Source organism: Notolabrus celidotus, chromosome 18 (genome assembly GCF_009762535.1).
Source record: "Notolabrus celidotus isolate fNotCel1 chromosome 18, fNotCel1.pri, whole genome shotgun sequence".
NCBI classification, from domain to species: domain Eukaryota; kingdom Metazoa; phylum Chordata; class Actinopteri; order Labriformes; family Labridae; genus Notolabrus; species Notolabrus celidotus.
The window spans coordinates 30,715,423-30,736,244 of NC_048289.1; the positions used below are offsets into that span (position 1 = coordinate 30,715,423).

Sequence of the window (20,822 nt, forward strand, 5' to 3'; positions counted from 1 at the left end):
TATTTGTACCACATTACCGCCCTCTTGTGGCCACTTTAATAACAGCAAGAAAATAATAATATCAAGCTCAGTATTTACAAGAATCAAAACAGCTTGACTAAACAATACTAGAGTTTTTGTATAGGTTACAGCAAGTGAGTAATAGCTTCTTATAAATTCAGATTTGTGCACTCAAAATGTGAAAACAAATACTGTGAAGATGTTACTTTGGACTCTGCATTACTGAGATAGCATTTCACAAATTTTTCAGAATTGTACAATCATAAAATCAAATAATGACTGGAGAAATTTAGATTTATAACAGTTTATTTATATCAATTTATAGCTAAGAGAAGCAGTTGGAGAAATAAAGTAACTTTAAAGAATTTTCTGCATTTTATACATTTCTCTTTTTACTCAGGCATTTTTTTAAAAACAGACAAAATGTAAAAGTACAAAAATATTTACATTAATTACAACGCAATTTAAAAAAACAATTTGTTGAGCATGTTTTTCTCTCAGTAAAAATAACACTAACATCTATTCCTGCAGTACAAAACAATGCAAAGTGATCTAAATGAACTGAATAAAAAATATAGAACATTTTTTACAATATCAACAAAAATATCTGCACAAGCTTTAAAAAAATCTACAGTTTTATTCCTAAAGAAACTCAAGAATAAGTCTTACATCTGTGTGATAATATATCATTTCCTTATGAAAGAAACAAGCAGCTCAACAGAGCGGTACTCAAGGGTATCACAGGATAACTGTGCCTGTGTGAGATAGCTTATTAAAGGTGAAATGCTCACCTAAGTTCAAGGTTTAGCTTCATCACTACAAAGAGAGAGCTTGCACATCTTTATACATCCAGTTCTTTTAAAGGAACCGTCCACGTTCTCACTTCTGAGGGTACATAGACCCCGCAGTGATGGACGACAGCCCCGTCTTCTCCTCTATCCATCCGTTGTAGTTCGTCACTTTGGCGTAAACCCCGGGTCGAAACTCTTTAGCACAGCCGTCTCCCCAGCTGATCACTCCGAACAGGAAGAGCCTGCCGCCCACCTCGCACGCCAGAGGTCCTCCAGAGTCTCCCTGCAGGAAAGAGACAAGCAGCGTTACAGGAGACAACACACCGATCCGTGGAATCAAACACCGGTCGAGTTTGGACTTGTTGTGAATACCTCGCAGGCGTCTTGGCTCCAGTCGGGCCGACCGGCACAAAACATGTTATCAGTGATCTTGTCTTCGTAATAATCCTCGTGTCGACATACATCGTCGGCGAAGACGTTCACCTGAGCCTCTTGGAGGAACTGAGACCGGTACCACAGACCTGGAAGGAGGCGAAGTGTTAAAACCAGAGACATGTAGTCAGAAGGAACTCATTACATTCTTTAAAGTGCTTTCTACTTCTCTAATTTCCTCCACTTGAGATCTGCTGGGAGTTTCAATTTGACCTTTAAGGGACAGAACAGTGTGTGCACTAAAATAATCAAAGCTTAAAGCTCCAGGAAACCAGACATGTTTACAAGCTCATGTTTTGTGCCCTACAAGTTCAGTCAGATCTGACTCTGTCCGGGTTCAGTTTAGGCCAATTAAAGCAGGTTAAAGCTTTGATGTAAACAAGAAAAACGGCTGCTACTGATGTTAAAACACTGTATCTGAATCCACTATTGAATCCATATTTCTTATTTTGTACGGGATCTAGACTCAGAGTCAAATTTGCTTTCAGGTCCGTCCAAAGAGTCTTAAAGTCCTGGAAATGTTTTGTCAGTTTTCACAGGGTCCCTGAACACCTCTAAAATAAAATGTGAGACGTTTTCAGACCATTTGAAGACCCAAAGAAAAATGAATACCATCGTTTCACAGCAGAACAATTCAACAAAGGTGTCACGTATTTAAAAATATCCCAAGTTGAAAAGATTTTTGCACTTCTCAACGTTCTTCTCCTTCTCGCTTCCCTTCACAGTTTGCAAATTTGAAGTTTGTACGGTACCATGCATGCTGCAACAAATGCAAATCCACAGAAAGCATGGTACAAAAATCATAAAATACAAAGTGCCATCTCAAGTTTAAGAGATTTTCTGATCTTAAATGAGAAAAATCAAATTTGAGACTCTTTCATGAACCTCGGGGCGCCTGCTTCATATTTGGTTTCTGTCATTTTGTCTATTATAGGTGACATATCATGCAAAATAAATGTTTTAATGGTCCTCTACCTGAAATCTGTGTCCCTGTCTACAAACCCCCTGAAAAGTAAAAGACTCCATTCTGCCCCTGTTCTGATTTCTCCACCTTTCTGTAAATGTGTGTGAAACCAGCCGTTTCAGTTTTCAGTGTTTTTCATACGTCACAACGCCATCCGGTCTGTAACAGGAAGTCAGAGCTCGGAGCTTGTTCAGCCCATAGACTGTATAAAATACAACTCAACCCCTCCTCCGTTTTTCATTCCCTGCACACATGTGTGCTAACAAGGAGCTTAGGAGGGAGGCATGCTAGTTGTAGGCTGTCTTAATAAACACAAAGGTCGGTTTTACTCCCCACGTCTGCAGATTTGAAGATCTAGTGGATGATTTTTAGTTTTCATGGAAAAGTGCTAGCGCTAGTTAGCATAGCCACATAGCTACATGTTCGTAGCTGTGTACCAAGACACACGTCGACATACTGACAAATAAAACAACAAGAAACACTAAATCTGTGACCAATGGTTCAGAAAGGTCCTGCTGCAGGCGCCTCTCCGTCAGGATCAGATTCTGGATCAGATTCAGAGGGTTGAAGTAACGCGGGTCTGTGAGCAGCCGTGTATATTCAGCCAACATGTAAAGATCAACGTGCTGGAGAGCCGAGGGCACATCCACTTCCTGAGGGGGCGTGGTCAGAGAGCTCATTCTCATTTAAAGGCACAGACACAGAAAACAGCCTGTTCTGAGCAGGGCTGACAAAGAGGGGTTTACAGGCAGACCAGAATCTGATTTCAAAGTGTTTTTATGAGCAATAAACTTTAAAGACATGTTTTGGGGACCTCTTAGAGGAATATATGTTGATGAAAAAGATCGTGATATGTCACCTTTAAATCAGAAAAATCGAATGAGACTCTTTCAGGAACCGCAGGGCCCCTGCTTCATATTTGGTTTCTGTCATTTTGCCTCTAAAATATCAAGTTTGGAGTGAGTCTGTTCATCTTTTTTCTATCTTTCCTTGTTCCTTTTCATGCCCTCATTCTCATCGAAGTCCTTCCTTTCTCCTATTCTTCTTTATCGTCTCTTCTTCTGCCCTTCATTTCGTACAATTTCCATCCTGTTTCTATTCTTGTACTCCTTTTCCAGATAATGTCACAGCCCTGTTAAGTTGCTGTATGTTCACTAACACGGGACAATAATCACCAAATTTCTCTTTCCCATATCCGGCGATCTCACAGGTGTCACCGGGCTGGAGTCTCTGCAGAGGAGGAGGCAGGCAGATGGTTTTCACTAAGTTGCTTTCTTCTGCACACTTCCCTTTGTTGGCCTTCAGCTTAATCAGAGCTGCAGAAGAAGAAGAAAAGCAGAAGTCATTACTCTGATTACACAACATGACGGATGCTGCAGCCTCTGCAGACGATGACTTCATACCGATGTCGTTGTTGAAGTTCCCCTCGCTGTTGTCGAAGTCCTCGTGCATGATGATCTCCTCCACCCTGAATGTTTGCTCCGCAGCCACGTCCGTCTCATTCAGCGCGTTCTTCCCCAGGCTGACGGAGAAGCGGTGCGCTTTGGTGTGGGATCTGAAACACAAACCCACTCCCATCAGCATCTGTTGCTTTGCACCTGCTGTGCTTACAGTCAGTGACATCACTTCCTACCCGTCGGGAAAGCAGTGGGCAGCTGTGAGCACCCAGCAGGCTGAGATCAGACTCCCCCCACAGCGGAAAGTCTTCTCCTTGGATTTACCACGCCAGAATATGGCAGCCACCCACGGGTGAGATTCCACAGTGGAGATGGTTCCACCCACGATCTTAGTCTGCCTTCTTCTGGTGCGCTCGCCACATGTGGACTCTGCAGCTGGGGGGGGAAATCCCAGTCAGGACAGTCAGAGGAGGAAACATGGAAGGAGATGCATTGAGTTTCAGTGTTCTGATGAACTCACCTGGTTCTGGTTGTTCTGGTTCAGTGGGTGCAGGAGAAGGCAGGGCTGAGACTATGAAACAAAAAAAGAACATCATGAAGCAACAAACAGATTTTCTCTGAAGACGTTCAAATGAAAATCCACGTACATGAATCGACGCCACAGCGAGGAATGTCACAATACTCCCACCTCAGCTTCTGTTTCTTCCACACGTAACACCACGGACGCCGCTTAAGGAGGAGATTTCTGGAGAGAAATAAAAACATCAAATCCTTCAAACTATAAAACATGTCACACTGAGGAGATCTCTTACATGGAGTTCTTTACTCAGGCCCTAAAACTGTTTTTCAATCAGCTTCACAGAAAGCATTAAGGTTCAGTGTAACCAAACGACTGTTTAATCACATTGTGTGTGTAAAAGTTAAAATGCATTCAAAGTAAGTCTGAGGGGTAACGCTTTGACTCCAGTTCAAGCCGTCAGCAATGAAAGAACAATTTGAGACTCAGGGCCTCCTTAGATTTTGGTGTTTAAAGGGGACATATCACGCTTTTTTCATCAATATATATTGGTATAAGAGGTCCCCAAAACATGTCTTAAAATTTTATGCTCAAAAAAACACTTTGAAATCAGATTTTGGTCTGCCTGAAAAGTCCTCTTCTTCATTCCTCATCAGAACAGTCTGTTTTCTCTCTGACCACGCCCCCTCCGGAAGTGGATGTGCCTCGGCTGTCCAGCACGTTGATCTAATGTTTACATGTTGGCTGAATATACACGGCTGCTCAGAGATATACGTTACTTCAACCCTCTGTATCTGATCCTGACGGAGAGGCGCCTGTAGCAGGACCTTTCTGAACGATTGGTCATAGATTTAGTGTTTCTTGTTGTTTTATTTGTCAGTATGTCGACGTGTGTCTTGGTACACAGCTACGAACATGTAGCTATGTGGCTATGTTAACTAGCGCTAGCACTTATCCATGATAAATAAAAATCATCCACTAGATCTTCAAATCTGCAGACGTGGGGAGTCAAACCGACCTCTGCCAGAAAGGCAGCAGGACCTTTTATGAAGGATTGGTCACAGATTTAGTGTTTCTTGTTGTTTTATTTGTCAGTATGTAGACGTGTGTCTTGGTACACAGCTACAGCTACAGCTACAGCTACAGCTACAGCTACAGCTACAGCTACAGCTACAGCTACAGCTACAGCTACGAACATATAGCTATGTGGCTATGCTAATTAGCACTAGCACTTATCCATGATAAATAAAAATCATCCACTAGATCTTCAAATCTGCAGACGTGGGGAGTCAAACCGACCTTTGTGTTTATTAAGACAGCCTACAACTAGCATGCCTCCCTCCTAAGCTCCTTGTTAGCACACATGTGTGCAGGGAATGAAAAACGGAGGAGGGATTGAGTTGTATTTTATACAGTCTATGGGCTGAACAAGCTCCGAGCTCTGACTTCCTGTTACAGACCGGATGGCGTTGTGACGTATGAAAAACACTGAAGTCTGAAACGGCTGGTTTCAGCACACATTTACAGAAAGGTGGAGAAATCAGAACAGGGGCAGAATGGATTCTTTTCATTCTCGGGAGGTTTGTAGACAGGGACACAGATTTCAGGTAAAGAACCATTAAAAAGTCAATTTTGCATGATATGTCACCTTTAAGAAGCCATTTATACGGACCAGAATAAGGGCCAACGTTTTTTTTTTTGAAAGGACAGGAAATAAATAAAAACAAGCGGCGATGAACGGGCCCTCGCACACCTGCAGCCAACGCCTCATGTGAGCCACCACCTGATATGAGCCAACACATGATGTAAAAGCAAGATCCAAGAGTATATACCGCCTGTGTCCCTTAGGTGGTGCTAAAGTTCCAAGTTTTTGGCAGATTGCCAAGAAAAGCTCCAAATTTGACAGTCTGCCACGCCCATAATTTTAGTGTGAACAGTATGCCTCTGACAACTTTGAATTGTCAATGTGTCTACTACATAATGTGCATTGTTTGGACTGAATTTGAGAAAAACCCTAGGAGGAGATCTTAAAAGTATGCACCCTTATTTGGGCGCCATTCTTCATATTCAAACCTATATGTGCATTTGATGCACCGCCTGAAAGCCTGCCACGCCCACATTTTTAGTCTGAACAGTATGCCTCTAACAACTTTGAATCGTCAATGTGTCTACTGTAGAATGTGCATTGTTTGGACTGAATTGGATAAAAACCCTAGGCTGAGATCTTAAAAGTATACACCATTTTTAATTTTCAAAGCTAGGTGGCGCTCTTCCTGTTGAGTTTCGAATATGGGTGTAAGAGGCTTTTTTGTGCGTCCTGATGCCATTAATATGCGTATTCATTTTCATGCATGTATGGAGGGGTTTTCAAAAATTCTAGGTGGCGCTAGTGAGCCCATTTTTGAGGATAGGTCGAATTTGGCGCGCTTTGGGGCTGACATGTAGAAAACAAGACGTTAAAGACAGAACTTTGACAACAATCCCAGGATCTTTCTTTCTTTCTTTTGAGAATTCTGACCTTTTTTTTTTTTTAAGAATTCTAACTCTAATCTCAGAATATCTCAGAATTCTGTCTTTAATCTCTGAATTATGCAAAAATCCCAGAATTCTGACCTGGATCTCAGAATTTGTCTCTAATCTCAGTATTCTGACTTCGGTCTCAGGATTCTGCAATTGATCTCAGTAGTCCGACTTTAATCTCAGAAATCTGACTTGGATTTCGGAATTTAATTTCAGAATTCCGAATTTAATCTCAGTATTCTGATTTAAATCACAGAATTCAGACTTTGATCTCAAATTTTTTACTATAATCTCAGAATTTTGAACTTGATCTCGGATTTGTCTTTAATCTCAGCATCCTGACTTTGGTCTCAGACTTTCTACTGCAATCTCAATTTTTTTACTTTAATCTCAGAATTCTGTCTCTGATCTCAGTATTTCAACTTTAATCTCAGTAATCCGACTTTGATCTCAGAATTCCGACTTTGATTCGGAATTTAATTTCAGAATTCCGACATTAATCTCTGAATTCTTAGTTTAATCTCAGAACTCTGATATCCTGAGAATGAAGTCAGAATATTTGTATAAAAGTTAGAATTCTGAGATTAAAGTCAGAATTCTTTAGTTTTTCATCTCAGAATGAAACATTTACAAATGATTGAATTTTAACCTCCAAAATATTCTTTCAGTGACTTTAATCCTCCTCTGTAAATCTACCTTCTCCTGCCTGTGTGCTGTTGTGTTGCAGTTGTTATAATCTGATCAGATTAAAGGTGACATATCATGCAAAATTGACTTTTTAATGGTTCTCTACCTGAAATATGTGTCCCTGTCTACAAACCCCCCGAGAATGAAAAAAATCCATTCTGCCCCTGTTTTGATTTCTACACCTTTCTGTAAATGTGTGCTGAAACGAGCCGTTTCAGACTTCCGTGTTTTTGTTACGTAACAACAATATCCGGTCTGTAACAGGAAGTCAGAGCTCAGAGCTTGTTCAGCCCATAGACTGTATAAAATAATACTGAATCCCTCGCCCGTTTTTCATTCCCTGCACAAATGTGTGCTAACAAGGAGCTTAGGAGGGAGGCATGCTAGTTGTAGGCTGTCTTAATAAACACAAAGGTCGGTTTTACTCCCCACGTCTGCAGATTTGAAGATCTAGTGGATGATTTTTATTTATCATGGATAAGTGCTAGCGCTAATTAGCATAGCCACATAGCTATATGTTCATAGCTGTAGCTGTAGCTGTAGCTGTAGCTGTGTACCAAGACACACGTCGACATACTGACAAATAAAACAACAAGAAACACTAAATCTGTGACCAATCCTTCATAAAAGGTCCTGCTGCCTTTCTGGCAGAGGTCGGTTTTACTCCCCACGTCTGCAGATTTGAAGATCTAGTGGATGATTTTTATTTGTCATGGATAAGTGCTAGCGCTAGTTAGCATAGCCACATAGCTACATGTTCGTAGCTGTGTACCAAGACACACGTCGACATACTGATAAATAAAACAACAAGAAACACTAAATCTATGACCAATCCTTCAGAAAGGTCCTGCTGCAGGCGCCTCTCCGTCAGGATCAGATTCTGGATCAGATTCAGAGGGTTGAAGTAACGCAATCTCTGAGCAGCCGTGTATATTCAGCCAACATGTAAACATTAGATCAACGTGCTGGAGAGCCGAGGCACATCCACTTCCTGAGGGGGCGTGGTCAGAGAGAAAACAGAGTGTTCTGATGAGGAATGAAGAAGAGGACTTTTCAGGCATGCCAAAATCTGATTTCAAAGTGTTTTTTTGAGCATAAACTTTAAAGACACGTTTTGGGGACCTCTTAGACCAATATATGTTGATGAAAAAAGCGTGATATGTCACCTTTAATATTGTCACTCACATTAAAAAATGTCTTCCTGATGATTGAGAGTTACGAGGCGGAAGTGTAGGACCAAAAAAGGAGCTCTGCAGACCACACAGGAGTTTTTATTCTACCTGAGGCCATTCAAATATTTCAGCTCCTCCCTGATTTACAGGAGAAAGAATGAAGCAGGAATTTTCCCGTTCATTTTTAGGACTCTGAGGTTCATCGTGACTTTGATTCAGTCATGATGGTAGTATGTCCTTCGAATTAACTCCACAAGAGTTTGGGGCATGGAAAAGAACATGATACTACAAAGGCGTAATGATCATCATCAATGTATTTGGAGGTGCATTCACTTACCTGCAGTGGTTGTGCCTCCCTGCATTGACATCTGAAGTCATGTATCGCTCCCTGGTGTCTGCATCCCACTCCTGACATGTTCGCCCACTCTGTGATATAGCCGTCGTGCCTTTGTAGTACAATCCCACGCCCTCATAGCAGGCGCCTCTCTTCACTGGAGGGACACAGAGGTGTTCAGATTAGAAGTGTCAAAAAAGATGAATGGAGAGTTTGGTTTGCATTCGAGCTTCTCACCTGTTTCACATCGGGTCCCCTCAAAGCCGTCAGCACACAAACAGAACATGTGATCACCAGAAGTCAGGGACCGCATGGAGGTGCCTCCGTTCAGACAGATCCCACCTGAGGAAGAAAGACACACCTTGTGCTCAGCGTTACAGCCTGATGTTACATATTTTGGAGACTTGAAGAGGAGCAGAGTTTCTCACCTGAGGTATCAAGAGAGGACAAGAATGAAGAGGACGAATGAGAGGGCAAGAATGAAGACGATGAAGAGGATGAGTGAGAGGACAAGAATGAGGACGATGGAGAAGACGAGTGAGAGGACAAGAATGAGGACGATGGAGAGGACGAGTGAGAAGACAAAAATGAAGACGATGGAGAGGACGAGTGAGAGGACAAGAATGAAGATGATGAAGAGGACGAATGAGAGGACAAGAATGAGGACGATGGAGAAGACGAATGAGAGGACAGGAAACCAGAAAATTCCAGTTGTCTTCTTTTTCTCAGCAGGCCCTGGAAGTAAAAACAATCTGATAAATACACATGAAATTAAAAGCAACATTAAGTGCATAAAAGATAAAACCTCTCTTACTGCGTCAGCCGTCCACAGAGCTGCAAGGGTGCAAATCAAAACCTGAAACCCTCTCATCTTTGCCGTGTCGTCTCTCTGCACAGATTAAAATCCCAGCAGCATGAGCGTGCATGCACAGAGCTGAATGTGAGAATCTCCTCGGGGTCTTCTCTGTTTTGTATTCCTGCACAGGGAGGAGGAGGGAGAGTCCTGATTGGCTGATTTGATGTGAAGAAATATTTGTTAGCAGTGCGTTCGAGTGAGTAATCTGCGTTAATCGATGTTATCTAATCCTCTGCTCACTGCTCAGTAACTTTGGCATGTTGGAAGCTGTGGAGGGTGATCAGACACGCAGCTGTTTGCACGCTTGATTTTTAACTAACTCTGGATTAAATGAGTCTATATGAGTTATAGGTTGTTACTGTAAAGCATGATTATCACTGTAAGGATTTTATCAACCCACAGGTTGGATTACTGATGCAGCGATGCTCCTATAATGACCATAAGAGGAAGAAGCTTCAGTCCTGTGTGGGCTTGGTTTAATTTAAAGGTACAGGGTCAGAGTCAGAAGAGTCAGAAACATTCAAAATATTATGAATTTTAAAAGTGAGAAAGTAGCATGTTAGTCGGTGTTAACTCAGAGAAAAATGTGACCAAGTGCAGAAAGTTTGATTGTGTTTCTTCTACTTTCAAACTTGATTTATTTATTTTTATTTTTATTTTAAAAACAGATTAAATTCTACATATTTTTAAAACATTAAAAAATAACAACATGTTGGAAAAAGACAAAAAAAGCTCCAGAAAATAAAAAGACATTCAAATATTGTGCTTTAAATTAAAAATCATGATTAAAAAAACAGACTTTTCAGATTTTTTTGAAACTTTTCTTGTTTGGAATTTTTTCAGCCATGTGTTTGTGACAATTTTGTTTTTGTTTCCATTATTTTGTAATTTAATTCCACTTGTTTATTTGCTGAGACACTTCATTTATTTTGCATTTCCATTTTTGATTTTTATAAATGGCTGCGAATACATTTTTGTTTCTTGGACACTGTGGGATTTATAAAAGTCATTTTTTAAAATCAAGTTAAAAATTCCATCCATCCATCTTCTTCCGCTTATCCGGGTCCGGGTCGCGGGGGCAGCAGTCTCAGCAGGGAAGCCCAGACACTCCTCTCCCCGGCCATTTCCACCAGCTCTTCTGGGAGGATACCGAGGTGCTCCCAGGCCAGCTGAGAGACATAGTCTCGCCAGCGTGTCCTGGGCCTTCCCCGTGGCCTCCTCCCAGTCGGACATGCCCGAAACACCTCCCCAGGGAGACGCCCGGGAGGCATCCTAACCAGATGCCCGAACCACCTCATCTGGCTCCTCTCGATCCGGAGGAGCAGCGGCTCTACTTTGAGCCTCTCCCGGATGTCTGAGCTCCTGATCCTCTCTCTAAGGCTGAGCCCAGACACCCTGCGGAGAAAGCTCATTTCGGCCGCTTGTATTCGCGATCTTGTTCTTTCGGTCACTACCCACAGCTCGTGACCACAGGTGAGGGTCGGAACGTAGATTGACCAGTAAATTGAGAGCTTTGCCTTCTGGCTCAGCTCTCTCTTCACCACGACAGACCGGTACAGCGCCCGCATCACTGCAGACGCCGCCCCGATCCGTCTGTCAATCTCCCGCTCCCTTTTCCCCTCACTCGTGAACAAGACCCCGAGATACTTGAACTCCTCCGCCTGGGGCAAAGACTCCCCTCCGACCCGGAGAGGGCAGGCCACCCTTTTCCGACTGAGCACCATGGCCTCAGACTTGGAGGTGCTGATCCCCATCCCCGCTGCTTCACACTCAGCTGCAAACCGTCCCAGCGCGAGCTGGAGGTCACCGCTCGATGGAGCCAATAGGACGACATCATCTGCAAAGAGCAGAGACGGAATCCCAAGGCCACCGAACCGGAAACCCCCCGCCACTTGGCTGCGCCTAGAAATTCTGTCCATAAAAGTTATGAACAGAACAGTTAAAAATTAAATTAGAAATTTATTTTACTTAAGTTGAGTTAACATTTTTAAGAAATATATTTTAACCGACTGACTTACTTTTTCATCTTCTTGGTCCACCTTTAACATTTGTAAGATGTATAACCTGTTTTGTGTATCTTATATTTTCTAGTAGTGTCCTTTAGTAAAATGTCTGAGCTGCTTTATTTATATTCCTGTTTGTTTGTTTGTAGGTTGTTTTTTTTATTTATTTTTTTAAACCCCCCAATAAAAATATGATTGAAAAAAAAAGAAATATATATTTTTTTAATATTTTTATTCTGTTAGAGTTATTTTAGGGGAGTTTTATGCCTTATAAAAAAAATTCTTTATCTTGCCTTGTGCGATTTTACAAACTGCATGTTTTATTTTGCTGCCCATGAAAAGCACTTTGTAACTTGTTTTTTAAAAGTGATCTAGAAATACAATTATTATGATCTTTTTGTTAATTATTAATATTTAGGCCATAAAATGACTCCAAATTAAAATCAGGATTAAAAAAAAGAGTTTTAACTTTGATTAAATTAAAAAAAAAAAAAGACAGTGTGAGTCATTTTTAAACTGAAAGGCAGAACGATTTAATCACTGTTTTTAAAATTTGGTGTGATTAATTTTTGGTGCCACGTTTTAGTGACAATTTTGTTTTTGTTTCCATCATTTTGTAGTTTACTTCTTCTTCTTGTTTATTTGCTCAGACACTTCATTTATTTTGCATTTCCTTTTTTGATTTTATAAATGGCTGCAATTACATTTTTGTTTCATGGACACTGTGGGAATTATGAAAGTTAGTTTTTTTTAAATCAACTTAAAAATTCAATTACAATTTTATTTTACTTTAGTTGAGTTAACATTTTAAGAAATATATTTTTAAGTTTTACGTCTTTAAAATAATGTCTTTATCTTGCCTTGTGTGATTTTACAAACTGCATGTTTTATTTTGCTGCCCATGAAAAGCACTTTGTAACTTAGTTTTTAAAAGTGCTCTATAAATACAATTATTATTATTATTATTATTATAATTATTATCTTTTTATTAATTATTATTATGTAGGCCATAAAATGACTCCAAATTAAAATCAGGATTAAAACAAAGAGTTTTAAATTTGATTACATTTTTTTAAAAACAGACAGAGAGAGAGATTTAATCACTGTTATTCAAATTTGGTGTGATTAATTTTTGGTGCCACGTTTTAGTGACAATTTAGTTTTTGTTTCCATAATTTTGTAGTTAACTTCTACTTATTGTTTATTTGCTGAGACACTGATTTTATAAAAGGTTGCAATTGCATTTTTGTTTTATGGATACTGTGGGACTTTAAATGATTTTAAGAATGTGTGTTTCATTGCATGGACCCCAGTTAGACCATCAACCCCACTGAGGAAGCTAATGGGGATCTCAATAAAGAATAAAGTTTCACACATCAGACTTGGTCCCTCCATTGGATGTAACTATCACACCTTAAACCTGCAGCATGAAGACAGCTACAGTTTTGGGGCCTCCAAACAGAAGGCTCTCTTGCTGCTCGTGTGGGACCCATGAGGCACATTTAAAGTTTTGTATCCTGCTGCTAAGCTACGTTTGTTTTCGTCGTGTTCACACGCTTCCTACAGTTTCAGATTCCCCTGCAGAGGAAGCGTGCTTTATGTCATCGTGTAGTCATGATAACACTGAATGAGCAGAGCGAGTGTCAAAGAGGGAAGAGCTTATTTGGGCATTCCTGGTCCGGTCCCGTTAGCCAAAGTTTTCCAGGGATAATGTTACGCAACTCACAGCTGGAACTTGGAACAACACTCATGGTTTCAAGTGATTGAGTGTTTTCAGAAGAAGGGTGTGCGACTCGACACGTCCTGAGCACGCTTCTGCAAGCGCTGTTCAGTGAAACATCACAAGATGATGCATGTGCAGGAAGCTGGCTGCACTTCTGATATCCTGCTTTATGTAACTTTATAGGTCGATTAATCTTAGCATGTAATTACAACTTCTTTCTTCTAAACATGCAACTTTATTCTCAGAATATTGTTTGTTTAATCTCCTAAAATTACAACTTTAATTTAATAAATTTAGGACTTTATCATTGTACATTTACAACATTTTTCAAACAAATTTTAAATTCTTTCTCTAGGAATTTATTCTTGTAATATTATGACTTTATTCTCCAAAATCTCTAATGTGGCTTTTTTGACTCATGATCTATTCTGCAGCCAGTCAGCAGGGGGAGCTCTTAATGTTTTGGCTTCACTTTTAGGGAGCTGTCATGTCGACCATCTTTATATGCACTACATAATGATGGACAGTGTTTGAGATGCACAAGGTAATAACTTGCTCCCACAACATCACAGTGTTACCTTAAACACTGTTGTTTCTCATTTATCCTGACTGCACCTGAATGTAAATAAAAACATTACATTCAATGACTGTGGAGAGAGAGCAAATATGTACACTGGGATCCCGGAAGTCTTTAACTCTGGATCCTGCTTGGTTCATGTTGCATTTGAGGACAGTCGGAATTTACAAACACCTGTTGAGCAGACTTAGACGGATATTGATTAAATTAAATATTTAATTTAATTTAATTCAAACAACTTTATTAATCCCTCAAGGGGCGATTCGTATGGCGCAGCTTGTACAAAAATAATAATAACATAAATAAAAATACTGAAAAATGGACAACAGTGAATTGTACACAGGAGCTACAGTACTGGTAAAAGCAGACAAGTAAAGGAATATGTTGTGGAATATTATTAAGGTTACCTATGTAGAAGCATTTGACATGTTTAATTTGTTTAATTTATTTTTTAGCCTCCTATGACTCATTTTTGTATTTTTATAACACATTTTTGGTGTTTTAATTGTTAATTATATTTCCTTTTATTAAATATTATTAAATTTATTGCATTTTCTGTGCTTTATTTTGTTCTTTTTCTTTTTTCTTTATTTGTTTGGCTATTAATCTTTTATAGGGGCAACACAGAAACCATTATTATAATATTTTTAAATATGGTAGACTTTATTTAGATGATTTTTTTTCTGTTTAAGTTAGTTTATGTTTTTATTTTGTGTTGTTATAGTTTGTGATAATTTAAAAATGTGTTTTTGATATGTTGGTTTGACATCTACATTTATTATTTCACTACACTGTTTTTAACAAGTATCTGCATTTTACTGCCTGTTTTTAACCCTGTTTTTATTCTTGCTTCCCTTTTAATATGTCATGTAGCACTTTGAGATTTGTTCAGAATGTAAAGTGTGTAATAAATACAATGTATTATTATTATTATTATTATTATTATTATTATTATTATTATTATTATTACATGTTGTTGCACAATTAATAAACGTGTATTTCCTGTCTTAAAAAAAAGATAAATAAATAATAAAATAATATAAAACAGCTTCATTTGACACATTTCCGCTTGGACTCTGTAGTTTCCGAGCAGCCCCTGAACGCAGCAGAGCGGCTGTCAGTGGTGATGAGGGAGATTATCCTCCTCCTCCTCCTCCTCGGACACTCAGCGTTAACACGGATCCACACAAGCTGGAGGGGAGTCGTGACACAAAATGGGAAACGCGGACACCAAACTTCACTTCAGGAAAGCTGTGATCCAGCTCACAACCAAAACACAGGTTAGTTCTTCCCTGAGAGACCCTGAACACATCAGAGAGGTTAGAGGAGGTGTGTGCTTTAAATGCACAAAGTTAGTGTAACAGATGGTAGGCTGACCTGCAGAACAGATGACACAAAGTGAAGAGGAGCAACATGGAAAACACTCAAACTGGTGTATAATTCATAATATCAGTCAATTCACAAACATTCATCTCGATTTTGTCTCATTTTATTTAATATTTGTGCTTTTAAAGTCCCTGAAAACACCTCTCTCAGGTGTTTAGATCATCTGGTTCCCTCTAATATCTTCTTTATTTAGTAAAATGAGTCCAAAGTACTTGAAATATATTGAATTAAGTTATTAAATCAGCAGAGAGCAGGTTTGTGTTTCCATGACAGGTGCATTTAATGTAGAACTCCCCACATACAGCTGATAAGAACCTCCAGGCTCTGTTTTCATGTTGAATTTGGGATGCAGCAGAACAATAGTCCATTGTCCTGTCAGATTAGCAGTTTCTTGCAACTTTTAAACAATCAATTCACATATTTAATGCATGAGTCATTTGCAAAACTAAAAACCAAGGTTGAAACATGAGAGTATCTTTCATTTCAGGACAAGAGATCACAGAGAAAATAAATGTTTAATCATGTTCTGTCTTTATTTGAGTTTGTTGTATCTTACTTAGGTTGTTGTTTTTTTATTCTGAACCATTTATGTCCAGTTTTTTAATGTCTAACAGATCAGATTCTTATATTCAGATCAGATTAGTTCTTATTGTGATGGTTGATTATTTGTCTCTGGGATCTTCCTGCAGAAATGCAAAGAAAAAAATCTGCAGATAAAGTCAGACTTTACAGCAAACTGAGCACATGTAAGGAGTAATCATGCCCATGAACAGAGTTATATTACTCCTTGTTTTCATCTGATATATTTAGCAGCTGTGTGATGAATAATAAATGCAGCACTGAGTGCAGAATCACAGCTGGTGCTCATGTGGAGGTCAGAGCTTGGCGGTATGGCGGCTCTGGTCTGAGGTGATGATACTGTAGTTTGTGTGTGTGTGTGTGTGTGTCTTCCTGCAGCCTGTTGAAGCCACAGACGATGTGTTCTGGGATCAGTTCTGGGCCGACACCTCCACAAACGTGCAGGATGTTTTCGCTCTGGTGCCGGCGGCTGAGATCCGAGCTGTGAGAGAGGAATCTCCATCCAACCTGGCAACCCTCTGCTACAAGGTAAGCTAGTGATGGTTTTATTTACTACTTGATTTATGCACTCAGTCATATTCGTCCTCCACCGTCTTCAGTCCATCCTGGACACCGTCAGAGTCGGAGGAATGCTGCTGTTTGTTGTTCCCACCCGTGAACTGTCACACGCCTCTTTGTTGTAAAGGTCAGAGGTCATTTGAGTGAAGAAGATCAACATCGTGAACTGACTGAGAGTTTCATGTACTCTGTAATCCATCACTGCTCCTCCTGGTTTAAAGTTACAGGAAGAAAGTTAAAGGAGGAAATTCAGGCTTGATTTCTGCCTCATTTGAGTCATTTTGTACGATTATGTGAGGTTCTATCATTTCTTTTCCTCATATTTGTATCTGTCTGAGTTTGGATTCTGGTTTCTGGTTTTGGGGCCGTAGAGTTTCTGAACATCGCTTTCATACAGTCAGGCAACTTGTAGTTGTTTTCTTTTAGTTTACAGGTTGATGGAAACTATAACAATGTTTTATTTGGTGTATCTGACCAGTTTCTTAGGGAAGAGGATTAGGGCCACTGAAAAAAAAAAATTAAAGTCAAATTTATTTATTTTTATTATTATTCTGAGAATAAAGTCAGAATTCTGACTTATATCTCAGAATTCTAACTTTATTCTCAGAATTCTGACTTTAATCTCAGAAATCAGAATTCTGACTTTAATCTCAGAATTCTAACTTTATTCTCATAATTCTAACTTTATTCTCAGAATTCTGACTTTAATCTCAGAATTCTGACTTTAATCTCAGAAATCAGAATTCTGACTTTAATCTCAGAATTCTGAGAATAATATCAGAATTCTGAGATTAAAGTCAGAATTCTGACTTTAATCTCAGAATTCTGATTTCTGAGATTAAAGTCAGAATTCTGACTTTAATCTCAGAATTCTGACTTTAATCTCAGAATTCGACTTTATTCTCAGAAATCAGAATTCTGACTTTAATCTCAGAATTCTGACTTTAATCTCAGAATTCTGACTTTATTCTCAGAATTTTGACCTTCATTTTTTTTTTTCAGTGGCCCTAATCCTCTTCCGTAGTTTCCTACTTTGTAGCATGCATGTTTGCCTTTTTTGGAAGCACAAGTCTAAAACCTTGCATCCTGCAGGAGTTGCAAAGAAGAATTTTATTTTATGTCTACATAACCTTTAATTGAATGTTCCTTATGCCTTAAAGATTTTTAGATACAGGTGTGGTAAATATTTGGCTTCACATCTTGAGACTGTTACTTTTGACCAACAGGCGGCTCAGAGAAATGAAGGTGGAACAAACTTCTATTTGTGTTTTGTGAAAACCTAAACAAACAAAGTAAACTTAGAAAACTTAAAGCTGCAAGACGCAGAGCTCACTTTAACTAATGTCAAGGTCCTTCCCCGTTCAGACTCAGTCCTTATCATCAAGGAATTTAAGTGCAGTCTGTATTGGATAGACAACTCTAAGCTGGACCTTCAGTGTGCAGGATAGCAGCAGAGTTCATGACAACAAACTTGATAATTTGAGCAACTTTTAGCATCTTTCAGTACAAACATCAAAATAAGGAGGGATTGATAAAGAGTCCATAAGAAGCTTCTTCAAAAATGGACCCTGTAAATCACAAAAAACATGCAGACCTTCTGCTGAGTTCTGGATATGGCTGCAAGAGGCTTTTATGTCAGTCTTGACATTGTTAATATGCACACCAGATATCATCCATGTAGGTTAAAATTAAAGTCTGTGTGCTCTCCTTTTTGCTGCATGAAACACTCACAAGATCAACAAAGGATCAAACTTTTAGATACTCTGTTTTAGGTATTCTGAATGTGGGCTGCATGAAAAAGAAAAAAGGTGGTCCTTGCACGGCGTGATGCTTGGGCCCTGAAGACATCATCCTTCATAGGTTAGAAATGTAGGCAGCCTTTGATTCTCCTCATGCTCTGAAAACACAACACTTCTTTAGAGTTGCACAGTGACCTGGCTGAAAAAGCTTGAATTCAATGAAGTGGAAGGTTTGTAGTCACAGAGCATGATTCCTCTGAGACAGTTTGACCTGCTCCTGGTTTCTAATGCAGGACAGAAATAATATCTCACTGCACAAACTGAACACAGCGTTAATGTCTGCATGTGTTTCCTCCCAGGCCGTGGAGAGGTTGGTCCAGGGTGCAGACTCCGGCTGCCCCACAGAGAAGGAGCGTCAGATCATCCTGAACTGCACCCGCCTGCTCACTCGAGTCCTGCCGTACATCTTCGAGGACGCCGACTGGAGAGGTTTCTTCTGGTCCACCGTGCCCGGAGCTGGCAGAGCAGGGGTAGGACTCTGAGACGCTTAGATGTCACCTTTGGCTGTAAACTGTGTCAGTGTTTACAGAACCGGCTGTTTTTTTCAATGATTACTTCACATTAAAGCTGTTTAAAGATGTATTTCAGGATGACTGGCCCTTTAAAATAGTTCATTCTTCCATCTTTGGTTGTGCATATTGCTTGTTGGAAACTCTGCACAGTTTGCAGGGTCAAATCCATCAGCAGCCTTTCAGCTCTGAAGACATCCGAGCATCTTCATCCCTTTGAGAGTCTCAGTTCAGATAATCCAAAGTGATGCTCTGGTTCAGGGTCTGGACTGTAAGATGAGACTGTTGTTGCTGCTGTTGATGCTGCAGAGGTCAGTCCTCTTCCCCCCTCCTCCTCTCCCTCCTGGAGGCAGCTGGTTCTCTGGTTCTCTGGTTACCTGGTCTGCTGGGGACCCGCGGTGCAAACACTGCCCATATTGTGTCCCCCCCTTCCCTGCAGCCACTGGTTGAATTAAGGAGGGATTGAATGTCCCTTAATTAAAGTGTGGGACTGAGGTAAAATGCAGAGCTGCTGCATGTTTGTGTGAATTCAGTCTGACGGGGAAACACTGCTACTGACTCCATTTGAAGAAAAGAAACCACTGAAACTGTCTTTATTTTTACAGTTACAACTTTAATTTGTCTTAGGGATTTATTAAGCTTCTCTTTGGGGCCAGTGTATTCAGGCTTAGACATTATAATTTGATTACAAATGAAGATACTGTCATTTCTGAGGCTGTGATAGGAAACATGATTGTATTATTTTTAATTTTTGGACATTAAATGAAGTTAATTGTGTGTTTTTTGAGAGTTAGATCAGAAGACAGAAGCCTGGTTTTTGTAAGTTCAGTGAATATGTATCTGCATTCAACAGCTAGTTAGCTTAGCTTAGCACAAAAGCTTGAAAAGAAGGGAAAAGCTAACCTGACTGTCAGTGTGTGGTAAAATAAAAACACACCCTCCAGCACTTTTAAAGAGGGAGGATGAACAAGTTATGTCAGGTTTATTCAAGACTCCCTGGAAGTGCCCTGACAGATTCATGGTAACATTAAAGCTCCAGGCTAATTATATGCTAAGCTAACATTTCCCTGGCTTTTTAATGTTTACAAAACAACAGAAAAACTATGAATTAAAACCTCAAATCTGACATATCACTCTTTATTCTGCAGCGTCTGAATGAAGATGGCGTCGACGATGAAGCTCGACCCCTGGCTGAGTCTCTGTTGCTAGCCGTCGCTGACCTGCTCTTCTGTCCGAACTTCACCGCTCAGAGTCACAAGAAGAACAACTCGGTGAGTCCACAATCCTTTTTTTAATTTATATTTTTGGGCTTTTTTGCCTTTATGAGATAGGACAGCCGAAGAAAGACAGGAAATGTGGGGAGTGGAGAGTGGGGGAAGACATGCAGTGAATGGTCGACCGGCCGGGAGTCGACCCGGCGAGTCCTCTGCGGCGAGGATTATGGCCTCTATGTGGGGCACTTGGACCGCTAGGCCACCAGCGCCCCTCCTCTCTCTTCTTTACACTGATATTAAAGGTGACATATCACGCTTTTTTCCATCAATATATATTGGTCTAAGAGGTCCCCAAAACATGTCTTTAAAGTTTATGCTCAAAAAAACACTTTGAAATCAGGTTTTGGTCTGCCTGAAATGCCCTCTTCTTCAGCCCTCCTCAGAACAGGCTGTTTCCCTCTGACCACGCCCCCTCAGGAAGTGGGTGTGGCCTCGGCTGTCCAGCACGTTGATCTAATGTTTACATGTTGGCTGAATATACACGGCTGCTCAGAGATCACGTTACTTCAACCCTCTGAATCTGATCCAGAATCTGATCCTGACGGAGAGGCGCCTGCAGCAGGACCTTTCTGAACCATTGGTCACAGATTTAGTGATTCTTGTTGTTTTAATTGTCAGTATGTAGACGTGTGTCTTGGTACACAGCTACGAACATGTAGCTATGTGGCTATGCTAACTAGCGCTAGCACTTTTCCATGAAAACTAAAAATCATCCACTAGATCTTCAAATCTGCAGACGTGGGG

General features: G+C 40.1%; 2 protein-coding genes across 3 annotated transcripts in view; one reads left to right on the forward strand and one right to left on the reverse strand.

Moving 5' to 3' along the window:
• The window catches only part of LOC117829824 (urokinase-type plasminogen activator-like), a 24,686-nt gene continuing 3,864 nt past the window's right edge, over nucleotides 1-20,822 (reverse strand). The window contains exons 3-13 of one of the 2 annotated variants that reach the window (XM_034707533.1): nucleotides 9,629-9,791; nucleotides 9,243-9,549; nucleotides 9,052-9,156; nucleotides 8,818-8,971; nucleotides 4,232-4,329; nucleotides 4,105-4,155; nucleotides 3,821-4,019; nucleotides 3,591-3,742; nucleotides 3,363-3,503; nucleotides 1,164-1,312; nucleotides 1-1,074 (exon numbers count right to left, since the gene is read on the reverse strand). In XM_034707533.1, the coding sequence (XP_034563424.1) occupies nucleotides 880-1,074; nucleotides 1,164-1,312; nucleotides 3,363-3,503; nucleotides 3,591-3,742; nucleotides 3,821-4,019; nucleotides 4,105-4,155; nucleotides 4,232-4,329; nucleotides 8,818-8,971; nucleotides 9,052-9,156; nucleotides 9,243-9,549; nucleotides 9,629-9,685 (1,608 nt within the window). In that variant the 5' untranslated portion in view covers nucleotides 9,686-9,791 and the 3' untranslated portion in view covers nucleotides 1-879. Of the gene's footprint in view, nucleotides 1,075-1,163; nucleotides 1,313-3,362; nucleotides 3,504-3,590; nucleotides 3,743-3,820; nucleotides 4,020-4,104; nucleotides 4,156-4,231; nucleotides 4,330-8,817; nucleotides 8,972-9,051; nucleotides 9,157-9,242; nucleotides 9,550-9,628; nucleotides 9,908-20,822 lie in introns of those variants that run through there. The other variant, XM_034707532.1, reaches the window with a different exon arrangement.
• LOC117829823 (protein HID1-like) overlaps nucleotides 15,076-20,822 on the forward strand; it is a 23,230-nt gene continuing 17,483 nt past the window's right edge. The window contains exons 1-4 of the mRNA XM_034707531.1: nucleotides 15,076-15,253; nucleotides 16,317-16,466; nucleotides 18,595-18,765; nucleotides 19,953-20,075. Of these exons, the coding sequence (XP_034563422.1) occupies nucleotides 15,188-15,253; nucleotides 16,317-16,466; nucleotides 18,595-18,765; nucleotides 19,953-20,075 (510 nt within the window). The 5' untranslated portion in view covers nucleotides 15,076-15,187. The remainder of the gene's footprint in view (nucleotides 15,254-16,316; nucleotides 16,467-18,594; nucleotides 18,766-19,952; nucleotides 20,076-20,822) is intronic.